The following is a 14,952-nucleotide window of genomic DNA, read 5'->3' as shown; positions in this document are numbered from 1 at the left end:
AACAAAGGGGATGTCTCCGAGTCAGAGATGATCTTCAGGTCATGTATGTCACCTAGATGCTGAAAAGCTTGCCTGCGAATGATGCTATTTTCTTTCCCGTTTCCTTCAGAAAGTGAGGAAAATCCTATTTTTAGTGAAATAAATACACAGTCTGGAGTGTAAAAGTAAGCAAAGGAAAAATTACAGTCATGTCAAGAGCCACACAGCTGACCTGAATGACCCTAACTGGCACTGTGACCAACAGCCAAACAACGCATGGAATAATCTCTTCTTAAAAAACTTAGTATTTCTGCCTCAGTCTTGTTCGTTCAAAAGGTAAAAGGTCAAGATCTATATGTGCATATATATATATGTACATACATATATACAAACCCTTCTGTCTATAGAGAGAGATATACGCTCGCATGTACCAATAAATAGGGTATTTTTAAAAGTCAAAAACGTTGCTTGGGAAAGATCTGGTGTGCCTTTTCATGAGGCTTCCACAACATCTGCTTCTGAGGAACAATTAAAAACTATTCCTCAAAGCACATAACGACAATTTTCCCCAGACTCACACTGGCATTATCACCGTGCTGCAATCCTAGGTTCCTTCAGCCTGGAAATAAGCAAGCTGGGAGCCCTTCTGAATCCTGTTCCTAACCTCTCTCAACCTGCAACAGGCTCTAGAATACATGATAAGACAAACAGATTGCTCTGTCTATCCATTATGGGAAGTAAGCAAACACACTTTCAAGAATAAAACAGCACACAAACAACAAATCAGTAATACTGGAAAAATCAAAGAGCAGCCAAAGCAGATTCTCAATTTAAGGAAGCCATTAACGCTTTTTCTTACATTCCTGATCTGCTGAAATAGAAATAACTGAGCCCTCCTCCTTTAAACTGAAAAGCCTCATCATTTCACAAAAACTTTGGGACAGCCACAGCCTCAGAACTCACATCACAGAAAGCTGTATTTTGACAGCCACTGACGGCAGGACCAGAAGTGAAATGTTCTTAATATGCAGACAAAGAAAATACATCTTTTTATTTGTAAGTTCACAACGTATTTATCCCTCCCCTTCGCCTTCCTAACTTCCTCCCACCAAGCTAAGTTGTGTCACCAGGCAAAAAGAAAAAATTCACACCAGTTAAGAGTTTCAGTTGTGAAAGAATTCTGATGCAGTGATAGTCCTTCTGATAAAAATAGAAAACACGACACTGAGAAGTGAAATATCTACCGAGAAACAGAGCTAAAAAATATCTGGAATGCTACAAACCCAAAACTCTGGGCAATGAGTAGGTAACTGGTACAGGTATGACCCCTTGCCAATGATCTGAGTTGCACGGCAAAGTTCTGAAATGCTTCTCTCCATACATACTACAAATGTATACATATATCATTACTTACAAAGTGTTATTTTTGTTTGTGCATCCATTTGTTCACCAAATTAAGAATCAATGCAAGCCTTTTAAACAATTATTCAAATCCTAAATTTTGACAGTACCTTCTCCCAGCTTCAGCAAGTTCAGCATCTAGAGAAACCAGACTAATGGTTCTCAGATTGAAAGGAGTATCCCTGTGGGACTGGGCTGGACAGCGGGAGAACCCCTCGACTAAGCCATGGCTGTGCAGTTGCCATCAATTAATACGTAACCTTTATTAAAAAGGGGAAATTCTGATTCTTCATTCAGGTAGGCTTAAACACACTTAAACACCATCATGCATGCACGACTGTGTATTAAAATGCCTCATAGCCTCAAAAAGAAGAAGAAAAAAGTAAATAAGAAGAGTGGGGAAAAAAGGCCTCATGTAGTAATATTGAGTTCACTCACGGTGCATATTCTGAACAAAATTATAATACAAACTAATTGGCTTAATTACCACCCCAAATGATTACAGACATCCATGGGGGGAAGAGAAAGGTCACAGAACCGTAAGCTTTTTGTTTCCCAACTACTATACATTTTCCATTAGAACAGTGTTAACATAAGCTCTCCTTCAAATGTATATGTGCATCCCAAGGAGACTGCAAAGAGCGGACATCCTGTTACAAACTCACTCATGCCCGTGCACGGATCCCAAGTGGTAGGCTCTGAGCCAGGAGGAAGCAAAAAGCCTCCAAACTCACACCAGCCAGTTCCCAAATCTGTCTGTATACTTAGTCTCGTGCCGCTGAGTAAACTGTGAAGGTCTAAAAACCTTAAGGGGCTGGGGTGGGATAGCAGAAAAAATTCAAGCAGAAATTTATTCTAGCATCGCCTTGACACAAGACAAAATTACCATGCTGAGCTGAACCAACTGAAAACTTTTTTTAAATTACAAGCATAAATAGTTCAGCTGTCTTTTCGGTGAGTTCAACAGAATGCAAACTGAGAATGTTTACTTGAGATCTGATACAATTCCATTTGTGTAGAGCTTTTACATCTGTTGCTAATGATATCGAATTATTGATTGTTCACTTTCTTATATTTATTTAAACATTAACTATATACTCGGCAACCCCATGCGTTTCTTTTTTCTTTTTTTTTTCCCCGAGAACTTTTTATATTCGCCTGGCTTCAGCTGTAATTACTTTTATCTTCTAGAGTGTATAACTATTTTACCATTTATTTATTTCTATGAGAAAGGAAAAAAGTTTGACCTAGGAGATCTGTATGTGGCAATTTGTAACAGAATCACATAGCTTATGTTTAGGAAATCATGGTTTTGATTAAGAAGCAACCATTTAGTTCCCACTGTTTTATTAAAACAGACATTAGCAGATAATAGGAAACACATTTAACACTGTAGGCTGCGTTTAGTTTGCGACGTCAATAAAGTTATTTTGAAGCCCCTTCCTATTTTGCATTTACCACAGCTTATGTGATTTTTTTTTTGCTTTTACTTTCTAATAAACAGCTCTAGTTACACAGGGATATGGGTGCTGGACCCAAAGACTCTAAACTATACTTTAACCCAATATACCCAGATGACAATCTGAAAAATGAATTGCTGCATCATTCATCCACCCTCATGGAAAATCTAAGTCCTTTTTTTAAATTATTATTAAAGGAGCATGTAATTACCCAAGCAGGTAACTCAAGTCAATGATATTTCATACTAACTGAGCTGTCCTGTAGGACTATCTGGCTACAGATAAGAAACAAAACGTCATGAAAACAGAGATGATGAGAAATGGAAACCACTGAAAGAAGCGCAGGAGTCTTCCTGTTTCCAGGGGGTTTAGGTTACTGCCCTGCAATTGCACGGCTGTTTATTCTCCATGCACCACTGTACCTGCCATAGACTCTTTGTTTTCTCTCCCATTGGTACGGTTGATGAATCAACACTACTTGAACTGCTTTATAGCAGCTTGTGTTTACTTCACACATACCTTAACCTTCCTTTTTCTCCCCCTACTAATACATACATATACTTCCAAACAGCAACAACTGGTTGTGTCTCCCTGAATAGCACAGATAGGGAGTTATCTGGCAAACTCTTCAGGTTTGGATCCTTGACCTCTTGATTGAGGTTTCTTTCTGCTTTTACTGCACTTAACAATTTAACTGTGCACTTACTAAGGAAAAAGTAAGAGCTTAAAGAATTCAATGCTCTAAGAATGGAAGAAAGTGGAAGATGGCAGTGTGCTAGAAACACTCAGAAACTGTAGTGGCATCTCTACAGTTAAGGACACTACAAGGGCTTCCAGTGCCTCTGCAACTGGCACCTTTGCCCAGTTCGGAAAAAAAGAAGGGGGGGACGGGACAGGGAGGAAGCCTGCCTCTGTTCTCCTAGAACTGCAAGTAATAGCGAACGGTAGTGACCTTGAAGCTGTTTGATTCCTTTTGATTGTCTTTTACACAAGAGGATATGTTAGAGCACTTCAAACAAAATTCTTTTATTAAGAGACACCATTTAGAGAAAAGAAACACTTTGAGTCACACAACAGCAATTTAGAGAGAGAACAAACTACTGGTTTTTTGGCATGAGGGTAACCATGTACTAAAATGTCCAATCGACATTTTTACTTCAAGCCTAAATCATTTTAGTAGATGAAAAGCAACAACTCCATTTCCTCATCTGCATTGTCACTTCAACTTCTGCCTGAACCATCTTCCTTCCAGACACATATTATTTTACCATAACACATTCTTTTTTTCCCCCATAGCAAAAACCTAATCCCTGCAAAGCCCCGGGCTGAGTGTCTTACAGGTATGCTCCACACAAGCCAGGCATGCAGAGGAAAACTAGATGCCTCAGAACTTCTATTGGTATTTCATGCAATTTTGTTTCATGTGTTCCTAACTCAAGCAGCAGTCTCTTTGTCGTATTATGCAGATTTCTAGTCTGCCTGATGGAAACTAAACAAGCAACCTTCCACAGCTCACGTATGCCAGCCTTTCAAGAGAAAAAGAAGGTACGCACTTTTTGAAAGATGCTAATCTCCATGCAACTATAAATACAATGGCTTCTCAAGAAGGACAGGACATTACCCTATTTCTGCATAATGCTTGTGAATCCTGTTACAATTTTCCTGGCTGCTGAAAGGATCACAGGCAGAAACAACAAAAATAGCCTACGTCTTCTTTCAGACAATGAAACTTCCCCTCAGTGGTATAACTGAGAAAAGAGCTATGAAAAAAACTATCACAGAATACAGCTAATCTCCAAGGCTGACGGACTTTTGGAGAGAGAAGAGCCAGTTGGCATTGTGGGAAAATCTTTTGGCTATCCCCAAACTCCTGCTGGAAGCACACGTGCGTTTTAAAACAAAAAACCTACCAAAACAAGTGGCCCAGTACACACCCAAGCCCTCTTCCCAAAGGGAAGGATGAATAAAAGAACAGACTACGCATGACAGATGCTTGTCACATCACTACACGCACTACTAGAAGTTGATCGGACATTCCAGTGGTGAGAGTGGGATCCATTTAGGTAGAAAAAAAAATAATTTTACTGCCTCAGGCATTCACTGCTAACAAACTAATACAATGTCATTGTAGAAGAAAAAAAATAAGCACCTTATTATTTAGCAATGTCTCTTAACAATCACATATTAAATCCTCTATTGGTATCCAGATTCCACATGATAAAACACAGCAGGAATGCCAGTACACTTTGCAGTACTGAAAACAGAGAGCAAGGGTACACATAACTTAGATGTTTTTTAGCTTGCATGAATAAAATGCAACTAAGATAATCTACATAGCAATTTAACTTCTAAATCCTGAGATATGAGAACATTATTTTTTTTCTAAAATGTTTTAGCTTAATTCAAAACACAGTTGGTCTTTCAGCACAGCTAAATGGGATATTTTAAGCATGTTTTAAGTGGCCTGTGTTTTCATGCCAGCCTTGTTTGTGAAGTATCAGATTTATTTTCAAATGTGCTGTGACTGTGCCCTCTTTGTGGGCAAATTCACTAATATTATTACACCTTATTATCACTTTTACTTAAAGCAAATAATCTCAAACTGTCAGCAGAACCTCAAGAACTTAGAAAGTTAAGTTTTTCTTTCTTAGAAAGAAAAAATCAATTTACCTTTAATCTTCTTGTACTTTTTGTACCATCTCCCAAACTCCTGGCACTTCGTTGCTGACACATTGGCATAGTATGTGCTATTTACAATGGATGAAATCATACTCTGGAAGTACAGAAAGAAAGAAAAAAAGTATTTTAAAGTATCTCCCACAATTACAGAACTTTTCCAGGGAAAGTGAATAACATGCAAGTGCACAATGAATCCAGTTGACTTCAAAACCAAACGAAGTGTCTGATGAGTACAAAAATTTAGTTTTATTCTCCATTCTAAATTCCCAGTCATAATACAAATTTAAAAATAATTACTACTATTTTTCATAATAATGCAAAAAAGACACAGAACTTAGGTTGAGACCTGCAGCTCAAGCTGGGGAGGGCAGTTCTACTTTACTTTGTACTTGGTATTACAATATCTAAACCTCAGTTCCGTAACAACAGGCAGTGCCATGCTGGGGAATACATGCTCACTGCGCCCAGGTAAGAACAAGCATAATTTAGGAACCAGATCCTAAAGGTAAGATTAGATGCTGCAGCATGCATAATCCAAATAACGCTTTTCAGATGTGTCTGTTCTGCTTCCAAATGTGCAAGACCACACAGCCAAGAATTGGAGAACATCCGTGCTACTCACTGCAGAACAACAGTTAGGCAAATAAGTTAAATTAAGGTAACTTATAGAAATGTGTGACTAACCCTTGTGTGAAAAATCACCCAGAAAAGAAACTGAGAGTACCATTCTGAGCAATGGGAACTACACAGAGCACAATACAGAACAGCCAAAACCCACAGAAAAGCTCAACAAAACTGAAATATCACCTGCTTAACCCTCCTGCCTTGCGAATTCCCTCTGAGCAACTCTTAGTACATACAAGCGAACTAAAGCAGAGAGGTGCAGAGCTGTTTTGCAGCACCTGATATCCATAAAAATGACACTTAATATCTGGGCTGCTTCTGCCCATAGGGTGGGAAAGAGCCTGGTTACGGGTAGTTCTTCCTTTCTATTTTTTTCCGCCCTCCCTTCATCCATCCTATAGAGGAGGTACCTTTTTTAACAACAACACTTTGCCTTCCTCTCCCCCACTCTGAACTCTTCCAGGGTCAAACCCTTCCCAGCATGTGTACCTTTCCAGCAAGAAAATGCAATCTAACACCACCACTAACACCATGTTAGGCCAATGCGCCTTCTCCAGAAACCGCACTTTCCTTCTGCTCTCTTTCCTCACTTACATTAAAAGCTCCAGAAAGGCCCTGGCACATTGTGTGACCCTTCTCCACAGAGATGAGAGCACGAGGATGATCAAACAAGCTATTTACCTTTGGTCAGTTCAAGCTCCAGCCCATCAGCTCCTGCAGGCTCTTGTGCAAAAAGGCATCTTGGCCATCTCTGGAAAGCTATACGGCTTACACTGGCTGACTCAATTTTAACAATGCTTTAAAAACAAAAACATCTCCCTCTTCCAGTTTTATCCAGCCTACCCAATTCACTGCAGAATCACAGGACTGCAGCTGTTCCTGACTTTTGGCGACTTAAAAAAATGTGAGCAAAACTGAGACACTTCAGATAACTGGGTGGTACAGATTCATTTCAGTCTTCAACAGGTAATTCCACTTTCAGTAAAGAGGATCTTCTGCCTTTTTGCTTTAACTTTTCCACTCGAAGGCTGCTATGGTGCACTGCAGTAGAGTCTAAAGGCTGTATCAAGTAAGACCTTTTTTAAGCAGCAGCTTCAATGTCTAAAAATGAGATTCAATTTTCTAATTAAAATCAATATTTTGAGACATAAACCTAGCATTGTGGCAGCCACCAGCAATTCCCTACCCATAAATCCTCCCTTGCTCTAAGTCATTTTAACAAGCAATAGTATTCTGAAAGCCTGACACAGAGATAGCCTTTGCTAAGGAAAGATTTTGAGCAAATTTGAGCTGAGCTAACTTGGGTGGGTTTAGTGGCACCTTAGTTAAATTTCCAGCCACTAAGAAAGGGTGCAGAAATAGTTCAGCTCTGTCTACATACCAGTTTGGGGTTTCCCTGTCTTTTTTTGCTCCACCAAGTCCTCTAGCTCTACAACAAATTGACACTACTGAAACTGTAGGGCTATTAAATATCAGAGAATACATTAACCCAGTAACCTTTATCTGAGAAAGCAAAGCTTAAACTAAATAGTAAAATCAAAGAGTATATCAACCACTGGTGACAAATCCCAGGACAGATTCTCTTCAACCGCATGACAGTAGAGCAGGGGAAAGAACCATAACAACTTTCAAACTACACAACCTCACTATTAAATGTAAAGGAACCCTAGGGTATTCCTGCTAGGAATCTTGGTAAGTCTGCAGAAAAGAAATATCCATGCGGAACAGAGTGAGGGAAAAAACACTGACTAATTGCAAATTTCTAAATAATGCATATTATTCCTGGGAAAATCCTTAAGAAAGGAACAGATTATATGAAGTAGCGGATACAGTTTGGTAAGCCTGTGGCCATGACAGCCATGTGGAATGAAAACTACTTAGAGCAGGAGCTAAGAAATATCCACACAATGAAAATCTGGTGCAGTAAATACAAGGAGAAAAATATGAGACGTGCTCACATCACAAGAAATTCTACTCCAGCAAAGAGACAAAATGCTGAAATGAGTTATGCAATATACAGGAAAGACAGAGGTCTCTATGCAAAGATGGAAATACTGAAATGATTGGATTTCTTTCTGCCACACACACCCACCCTATCTACCCTCCTTCCTCCCAGCTTGGTTAACTGGGATTTATTTGTTTGAACAAGAGCTGTATGCTAAGGATAGCTAAGCTGTAGCCACACAATACACCTAGCAGAAAAAAAAAACACATAACAATTTTAAATCAAAGTGAGTGATTACATTTCCCATTAGTGGCAATCAGAATCCCCATCTGGGCTGCATGGAGAGCTCGGGCACCGAGAACCAGAGATGGAGCACCGTCACTGGTGGGAGCAAGAGCTCCCTGCGCTGCCCCTCTCCACTTCTGTACTTGAGGCACTGCGAACACATTAATAAACAGCAGCATTTACTCTGCAGTTTGACTCCTAAGAGACCGCTCTGCAATTTGCTGCTGTCAATAATATATTAACCACAAGGGGGTTGTAATGACATTTCACATTTGGCACAGTATTTTTTTAAAACTGATTTGGGAGAAGGAATTGTATTAGAGGCATATTCAGATGATGATAATAGACAGCTCCTATACAACCTTTCATTGTATCTTCTGCTCTTTGTGAGCCAAAACAAGAGAGACTGAAACTTTTTATGTCGATGATGATGATAACAACAACAGCAATAATAATAATACAAGCTGCATTCTTGCAGTCCCAGTTCAAGGGTTAGACACTACTCCAAGTCCCTTACACCTGTGCTTAAAAGTAAGCAAGCTCAATTTTCTACAGAAAGATCTCCTTTTACCTTTGTCCACTAAATAAATGCTGGGGCAAGGATTTTTGCTGCTAGAGTTCTGCCATCAGTAATTTAAGTAGTTTTAGGAGTTAACTACTTAAGCTTAGGAGTAAACCAACAGCAGCATTTCCGCCTGGTAGGCTCTGAAACTCAAGTGGGAAGAAAAAGACCCAGACAACAAATGAATTCTGCGTATGAAATGATGTGCAGTTTAATATACTGGATATTGAAGAGCACTGGGCAGAGACAACCATATGCTGCAATCATTAGCTGACCAGATTCCACAGATAATTATATTTAAAGAAATTACACTTAAACTGTGTGAAAAGAAAAATACTTGTGTTTGACACACGCTTTGTGCACACCTAGACTCACTGCTACACCTTTAGTAAACAAGGCAAGTTACATGTCTTTTCCTCACACAGCTTTTCCATGCCTTTTATAGTTCTGCAGACTCCACATGGCTAATGAAGGTGATTAGTGTGATTAGTAACGTGATTCCTACCAAATGCAAAGACCTAAATTCTGCTCTGTATCTCACCTCTGTGCCTTCTCTACAGTTGTAATCATAACACGGTGAGGCAAAATTGCGGTGGCTATACGCAGGAAGAATTCCCTTGATTCACAGAGGCTTTGAATCATGAATTGCAGGATAAGCATACAGTGTAATGCAAGACAGGCAAGATCAGAGAAAAAATGTTGGGTAAAGGCTAGTAAAGCAACGGATTTTTACCAAGCAGTGATTACTGATGTTTTGACTTCTTAAAGATACAATTGACAGATTAACGTATGATTCTAATGAAGTTTTTAAAAGGCAAGGTATTTTCCACTCCTAGCAGAGTTACTTGGTCTGGGTGCTTATCCTGCTTTTGGCTGGGATAGAGTTAACTTTCTTCTCAGTAGCTGCTGCCCTGCTGCGTTTGGATTTGGTGTGAGAATGCTGGTAACACACTGCTGGTTTCAGTTGTTGCTGGGCGATGTTTACACTAAGCCAAGGGCTCCTCAGCTTCTCAGGCCCTGCCAGCGAGAGGGCTGGGGGGCACAGGGAGTTAGTTGGGGGGGGTGGGGGGGCACAGGGAGTTAGTCGGGGGGTGGGCGGACACTGCCAGGACAGCTGGCCCCAACTGGCCAAAGGGATATTCCAGACCACAGAACGCCATGCTCAGCACAGGAGCTGGGGGAAGGAGGAGGAAGGGGGGAGTGACGGCGTTTGTCTTCCCAAGCCACGGGCGTGACGGAGCCCTGCTGTGCTGGGGATGGCTGAGCACCTGCCTGCCCGTGGGGAGTGGGCAACGAATTCCGCGTTTTGCTTTGCTGGCGCGCGCGGCTTTCGCTTTACCTGTTAAACTGTCTTCATCTCAGCCCAGGAGTTCCCTCGCTCTGACCCCTCCGATCCTCTCCCCCGCCCCACCAAGGGGGGATGAGCGAGCGGCTGCGTGGGGCTTGGCTGTGGCCGGGGTTAGACCACGACAGTGCTTTCTGGGTTTTTTTCTGAGATGCAAGGAGGACTCAGTCATGAAAATTTTATGACTCTCACTACGACAATCTGAAGTACAAATAGAGCTCACGATATCCATAGGAACCTGTGTCTTAGATGTGGCATCACTGACGTTTATAAAGAAAGCAGTCACGGAGAATGAAACTCAGGTTTTGTTCTTTTTTTAACACAATTATATACACACTTTTTGTTGCTGTTCCCTAGAAATTGGGGCACAGCTGTTTGGAAAACAAACAGCATACTTTTTATCATAGTTGGAGGCTGACGAGAGCTACCTATGGGTTAGTGGGGGAGGCAGCCCTCTGCTAGTGGGAAGAAGCCACTCACATCTTGCATTTGAGGATCATTAGTCCTATTGCAAAAGGTTCACACAAAGATCTAAAAGAATTTACATCTCTCTGAACAGCAGGGTAAAACCCAACCAATTCATTCATAATTTCCACCTAGCAACCCACTGAGAAAACAAGGTATAAAGATACTCTTTTTCATATTAGGATTTCTCCTTTCAAAAGAAAACAAGAAATTGATTTGGCATTCATGGAATTTTATAGTCTAAGCCCTTTACTGAACAAATATGAACTTTAGATCTTGTAAATCTGGCTCTCCCTAAGCCTGTTGAAAACACTGACCTGTGAGAGAGGGCATTCTTTGGCTAATGTGCTCTGATTCATCTCTTTGAGCAGTTCCTTTAAGGCATTGCGAACTGTGGCGTGGTTCCACTGCTCTGCTGGCAAGTCTTCCAACTTTGAACAACTGTTAAAACAGAAAACAAAAAGTGGATAGAAACGTCACCTTCACAGATTCTTACTCTTTATGTACAAGCGCTATAGATCTTTAAGCAGCAAGCACAACCTTGGAGTTTCCTGCTTAGCCAGCCCATCAAGGTATTTCTTGCCTCTTTGCCCTCCCCATCAAGCTCGACTCCCCGAAGATGTGTAATTCAACTAAAAGAATGCCAGTACATAGCAGAAGCAGCTAATCCTGCTATGGTATTATGTGTGTGCATAACCATTCCCTCTGGGGCCTGGTGCAGAGCAAAGAAACTGCGTAAAGCAAGCCCCAGAAATGGCTGGATAAAGCCATCCTCTCCAGACAGAGAAAGATACTCCTGCTGGGATAGAAAGATAAACATCTATGCCACACTGTCACTAACAAAAACCCTGAACGGTAAGGGCCCTCACTGTCTGAAGGTAAGGCTTTGAAAAATTAATTTCATTTCATACGGGTTGTTATACTTCCCTCATCGCCGAAGTATCCAAGAGCCTTTCAGAAACACAGTAAGCCATATGCCCAACATCTGTCACATGTAGTTCATTCTCACTTTCATTCTACAAGAACTGCATATGTAGTGAAGCTTTGGTCTTCATGTGACTTGTGCCTCCCTCAATTTAACAAGCTTACGGTCTGTGGCTACATACATGGGGACAGACCTGAGAAGCACATCAGAAAGTTGGGAGAAGCTTGTCATTGCTATTCATGCTTGAGAGACTTAATGCATGCTCTCCAATTCACCTCTGACGTGGTTCTGCCTTCTGCCTATGTAGCCTGGCTTTACCCTCAGAGCCAGAAGTTCAGCCACTTGGAGTTCAAGTAGTCAATGACCATCTTTATCTCAAAGTCACAGGCTATCTTCTATTTACATGACATCCAGGCGTTCAAGCACTTTGAAGATAAAGAAGGAGACCTTGCTCTTGGGATAATACCCTCCGGCAACGCAGACATGACAAAAGGCTAGATGGACTCCTGGTCGCTCATACTTCTGAGGAGGTGAGTTACTGCACTCCAGTGTTATAGTGGCTACAGGCTCTAGATGCTTTTACAACTATGCTGCAGAGATGGAGTCTAGCTGAGAAATGACAACAGAGTATAAAACCAAGGAAAGGTCTGTTAGTGGGAACTGGGAACCCTAAGTCCCATCAGAGTTATAAAGAAAAGAAATGTTGCTGTTTGGAAGGTTAACATCAGCAAGGCACCTACTGCTTCCAAATTCCAAATTGCACTGAACAGTTGGAGGGTATGTACCTGCCACCAAAGGATACACACGTGTCCCACTGGACCCCTCTTCTGTTCCAGCTGAGCTTCAAAGAATTGTAGGCAAATTCTTCTAGGCTGTCTGTTATTTTTTGCCTCTTTCCTCCCACGTGTCCTGGCCACAGAGCTACAGCAGACTGTGCAATGTAGGTTTACCAGCAGGTCTAAAGCATGCCATGCACTGCCAGGGACCTGCTGCAACTCCTTACGCAGACATCAGGAACTATGTGAGGACTCATTTGAAGGCCAACAGAGAGAAAGGGGGAGAAAAAATGAGCCGGGGGAGGGGGGGAGGCAATTAAGTATAAAAGTGTCAGCAGCTTTTGCTTTGCTAATCAGAACTAGCATTCAGGGAAGGAAAAGTATTTTCCAAATGCCAAATGGAGCTGCAGTAATACATCCCTTCCCCATCAGCTTGCCTTTTCACTGGGAAGACTGCTGGAGAAAAAAGGAAAGTCAAAAAACTCCCCTTCTCCCCATCTCAGCAACCAGCAGCATAAGACCTGGATTATTATCACAATGCAGCCCCTGGAAAAAGGCAAGGAGTTTATTTTTTGAACACAATAAGGCCCGATAATCCATTAAATCAGGGACTGTGGAAAGGTCTGCCTTAAAGGCCCTGTATCTTTACCCGATTTGAGTTTCTGCCCCTCCCCTCTTCACTACCACATTGCTACTTCAGAAACCAGTTGCAAGATGCACCAAAGAGCTGCCAGGTGACCCAACCTTCTCTTCGTTTTTCTTTTCATTTCATCAAAAGACCAGAAATTAATGAAGACAAGATGTGCTAATCTCTGTAGTAATGCTGTAATCGACCGAGCAGCTCAGAGAATAGAGGAGGACAGATGTTCAGAAACACCCACCTTTGTAATTGGATTTTCAATGTCACAACATGATAGACATCTTGTAGCATGTCGGCTACTGTCGCATCTGGTGCGTCAGTCACATAACTGAGAGGGAGGGGATTCCACCTCCCAAGCTTGATTATTCCTGAAAAGAAAACAAAAAAATTATACTCTATTTTACCGGCCACTTAATAAACCCTTTGATAAGCTTGTCTGTTCATTAGATTTGAGATCTGCCTAGAGGTTTTTTGCAGTCTTGCTCAGAAAGATGTGTTGTACTGACTCCTGAATCAAACAATAGGAAAGAGTAGGAATAGATTTTAAATTCTTAGCAGAGAGTTGGCTCTTAAATTACTTCAAGGAAGCACAGGAGGTTTCCTCCCTTCACATCTTTCATCATCCTACCAAAGCGTCGTTCTCTAAGTTAGGACAAGCTTTAAATACTCTATAGTCCTGATTTTACAGTCTACAAAACCCTTCAGTGAATAAATGCATTAGTTTTGACTTGAACAGGAAAATTCTTATGTGTGGGCTTTTATCACACAGTTACAATCTAAGCATGGTATGATTCCCAGTGTGGATGGATGGCACTGGAAACCCACCAAGTAGGAAGAGTTCCCTCCCAGCTACAAGTTGCACTATGCAGACAGTTGTCTGCCTTTGTGAAAATAAAAAACCCAAACAAACCAAAAAACAAAAACCCAAACCAAAACAAAAAAAACAACCAAAACCCAAACAACTGCAAGCTGCTGACCGCAGATCCAAAATAGCATTCTGGGGACAGGGGAGAATGGTGTAAGTTCTATTTCTGCTTCTGTTCATTCAAGAGGGATCATCACCTCTTCTGGATGAGCTTGTCACAAAGACTGTAAAATTGATGGCAAACCATTTGGTGCAGAGGTATTATTTCTGTTTAGACAATTGCAGAGGGCCCACCCACACCAAAAACAATGACTAATACCCAGGAATGACTTCCAGGAAGAGGCCAAACAAAGAAAGCCACAGTGCCATCTTACAGGAGAGCAAAGCAGTTCTGCCTTGCTCTGCACTATTGCAACTGCTGCTTTTACTCCATCCTCCACTGGGTTCCTGCTGCCCCACTCTTCTGCTCATGCAACTATTCTCAGCACAGCCCTACAAGACTCCAATCACCTTTTCTCCTATTTAAACTGATGCCTTCTGAGGTCTGCTTATATACGTTTTGATCTTCAAAAAGACCATCTGTAAACTCTACTGCCAGAAATACTAATACATGAGAAAACTATTTCTTCTGTGATAACCCGAGCTCCAGGAACCCTCTTTGGGTATCCAGAAGGATGCTGCGATGCCAAGAAACTTCAACCCTGTCCTCCTCACTTTCTACTCGCTGTTCTCCACCAGCTCTGGAGCTAATCAAACTGAAATAAATGGTAAAAGCCTTTTATCCTGATCTCCCAAACATGATTGTAAAATAAATACCACCTCTGAAACAGTGAAACAAAGCTTCTTGCACAGACACAGTAACAGAACACAATGCTTATGAGCCCATGAAATACCTGCTATGGAGTATTTGTTCCCCCATTCCTACACAGGCTGAAAAGGAAATAATTCTAGTACAACTCCTTTTTTGCAGCACTTAAATCTTTGCATTTACCATTGATGTA

General features: G+C 41.3%; 1 protein-coding gene across 1 annotated transcript in view; it reads right to left on the bottom strand.

The window, feature by feature from the left end:
* The window catches only part of SATB2 (SATB homeobox 2), a 136,577-nt gene that overhangs the window by 63,284 nt on the left and 58,341 nt on the right, over positions 1-14,952 (bottom strand). The window contains exons 4-6 of the mRNA XM_055719194.1: positions 13,328-13,454; positions 11,063-11,186; positions 5,511-5,613 (exon numbers count right to left, since the gene is read on the bottom strand). Coding sequence (XP_055575169.1) covers positions 5,511-5,613; positions 11,063-11,186; positions 13,328-13,454 — 354 coding nt within the window. The remainder of the gene's footprint in view (positions 1-5,510; positions 5,614-11,062; positions 11,187-13,327; positions 13,455-14,952) is intronic.

The sequence above is a fragment of the Falco cherrug genome, chromosome 8, assembly GCF_023634085.1.
Source record: "Falco cherrug isolate bFalChe1 chromosome 8, bFalChe1.pri, whole genome shotgun sequence".
Lineage (NCBI taxonomy): Eukaryota > Metazoa > Chordata > Aves > Falconiformes > Falconidae > Falco > Falco cherrug.
This window is presented reverse-complemented; position numbering and strand designations above follow the sequence as displayed.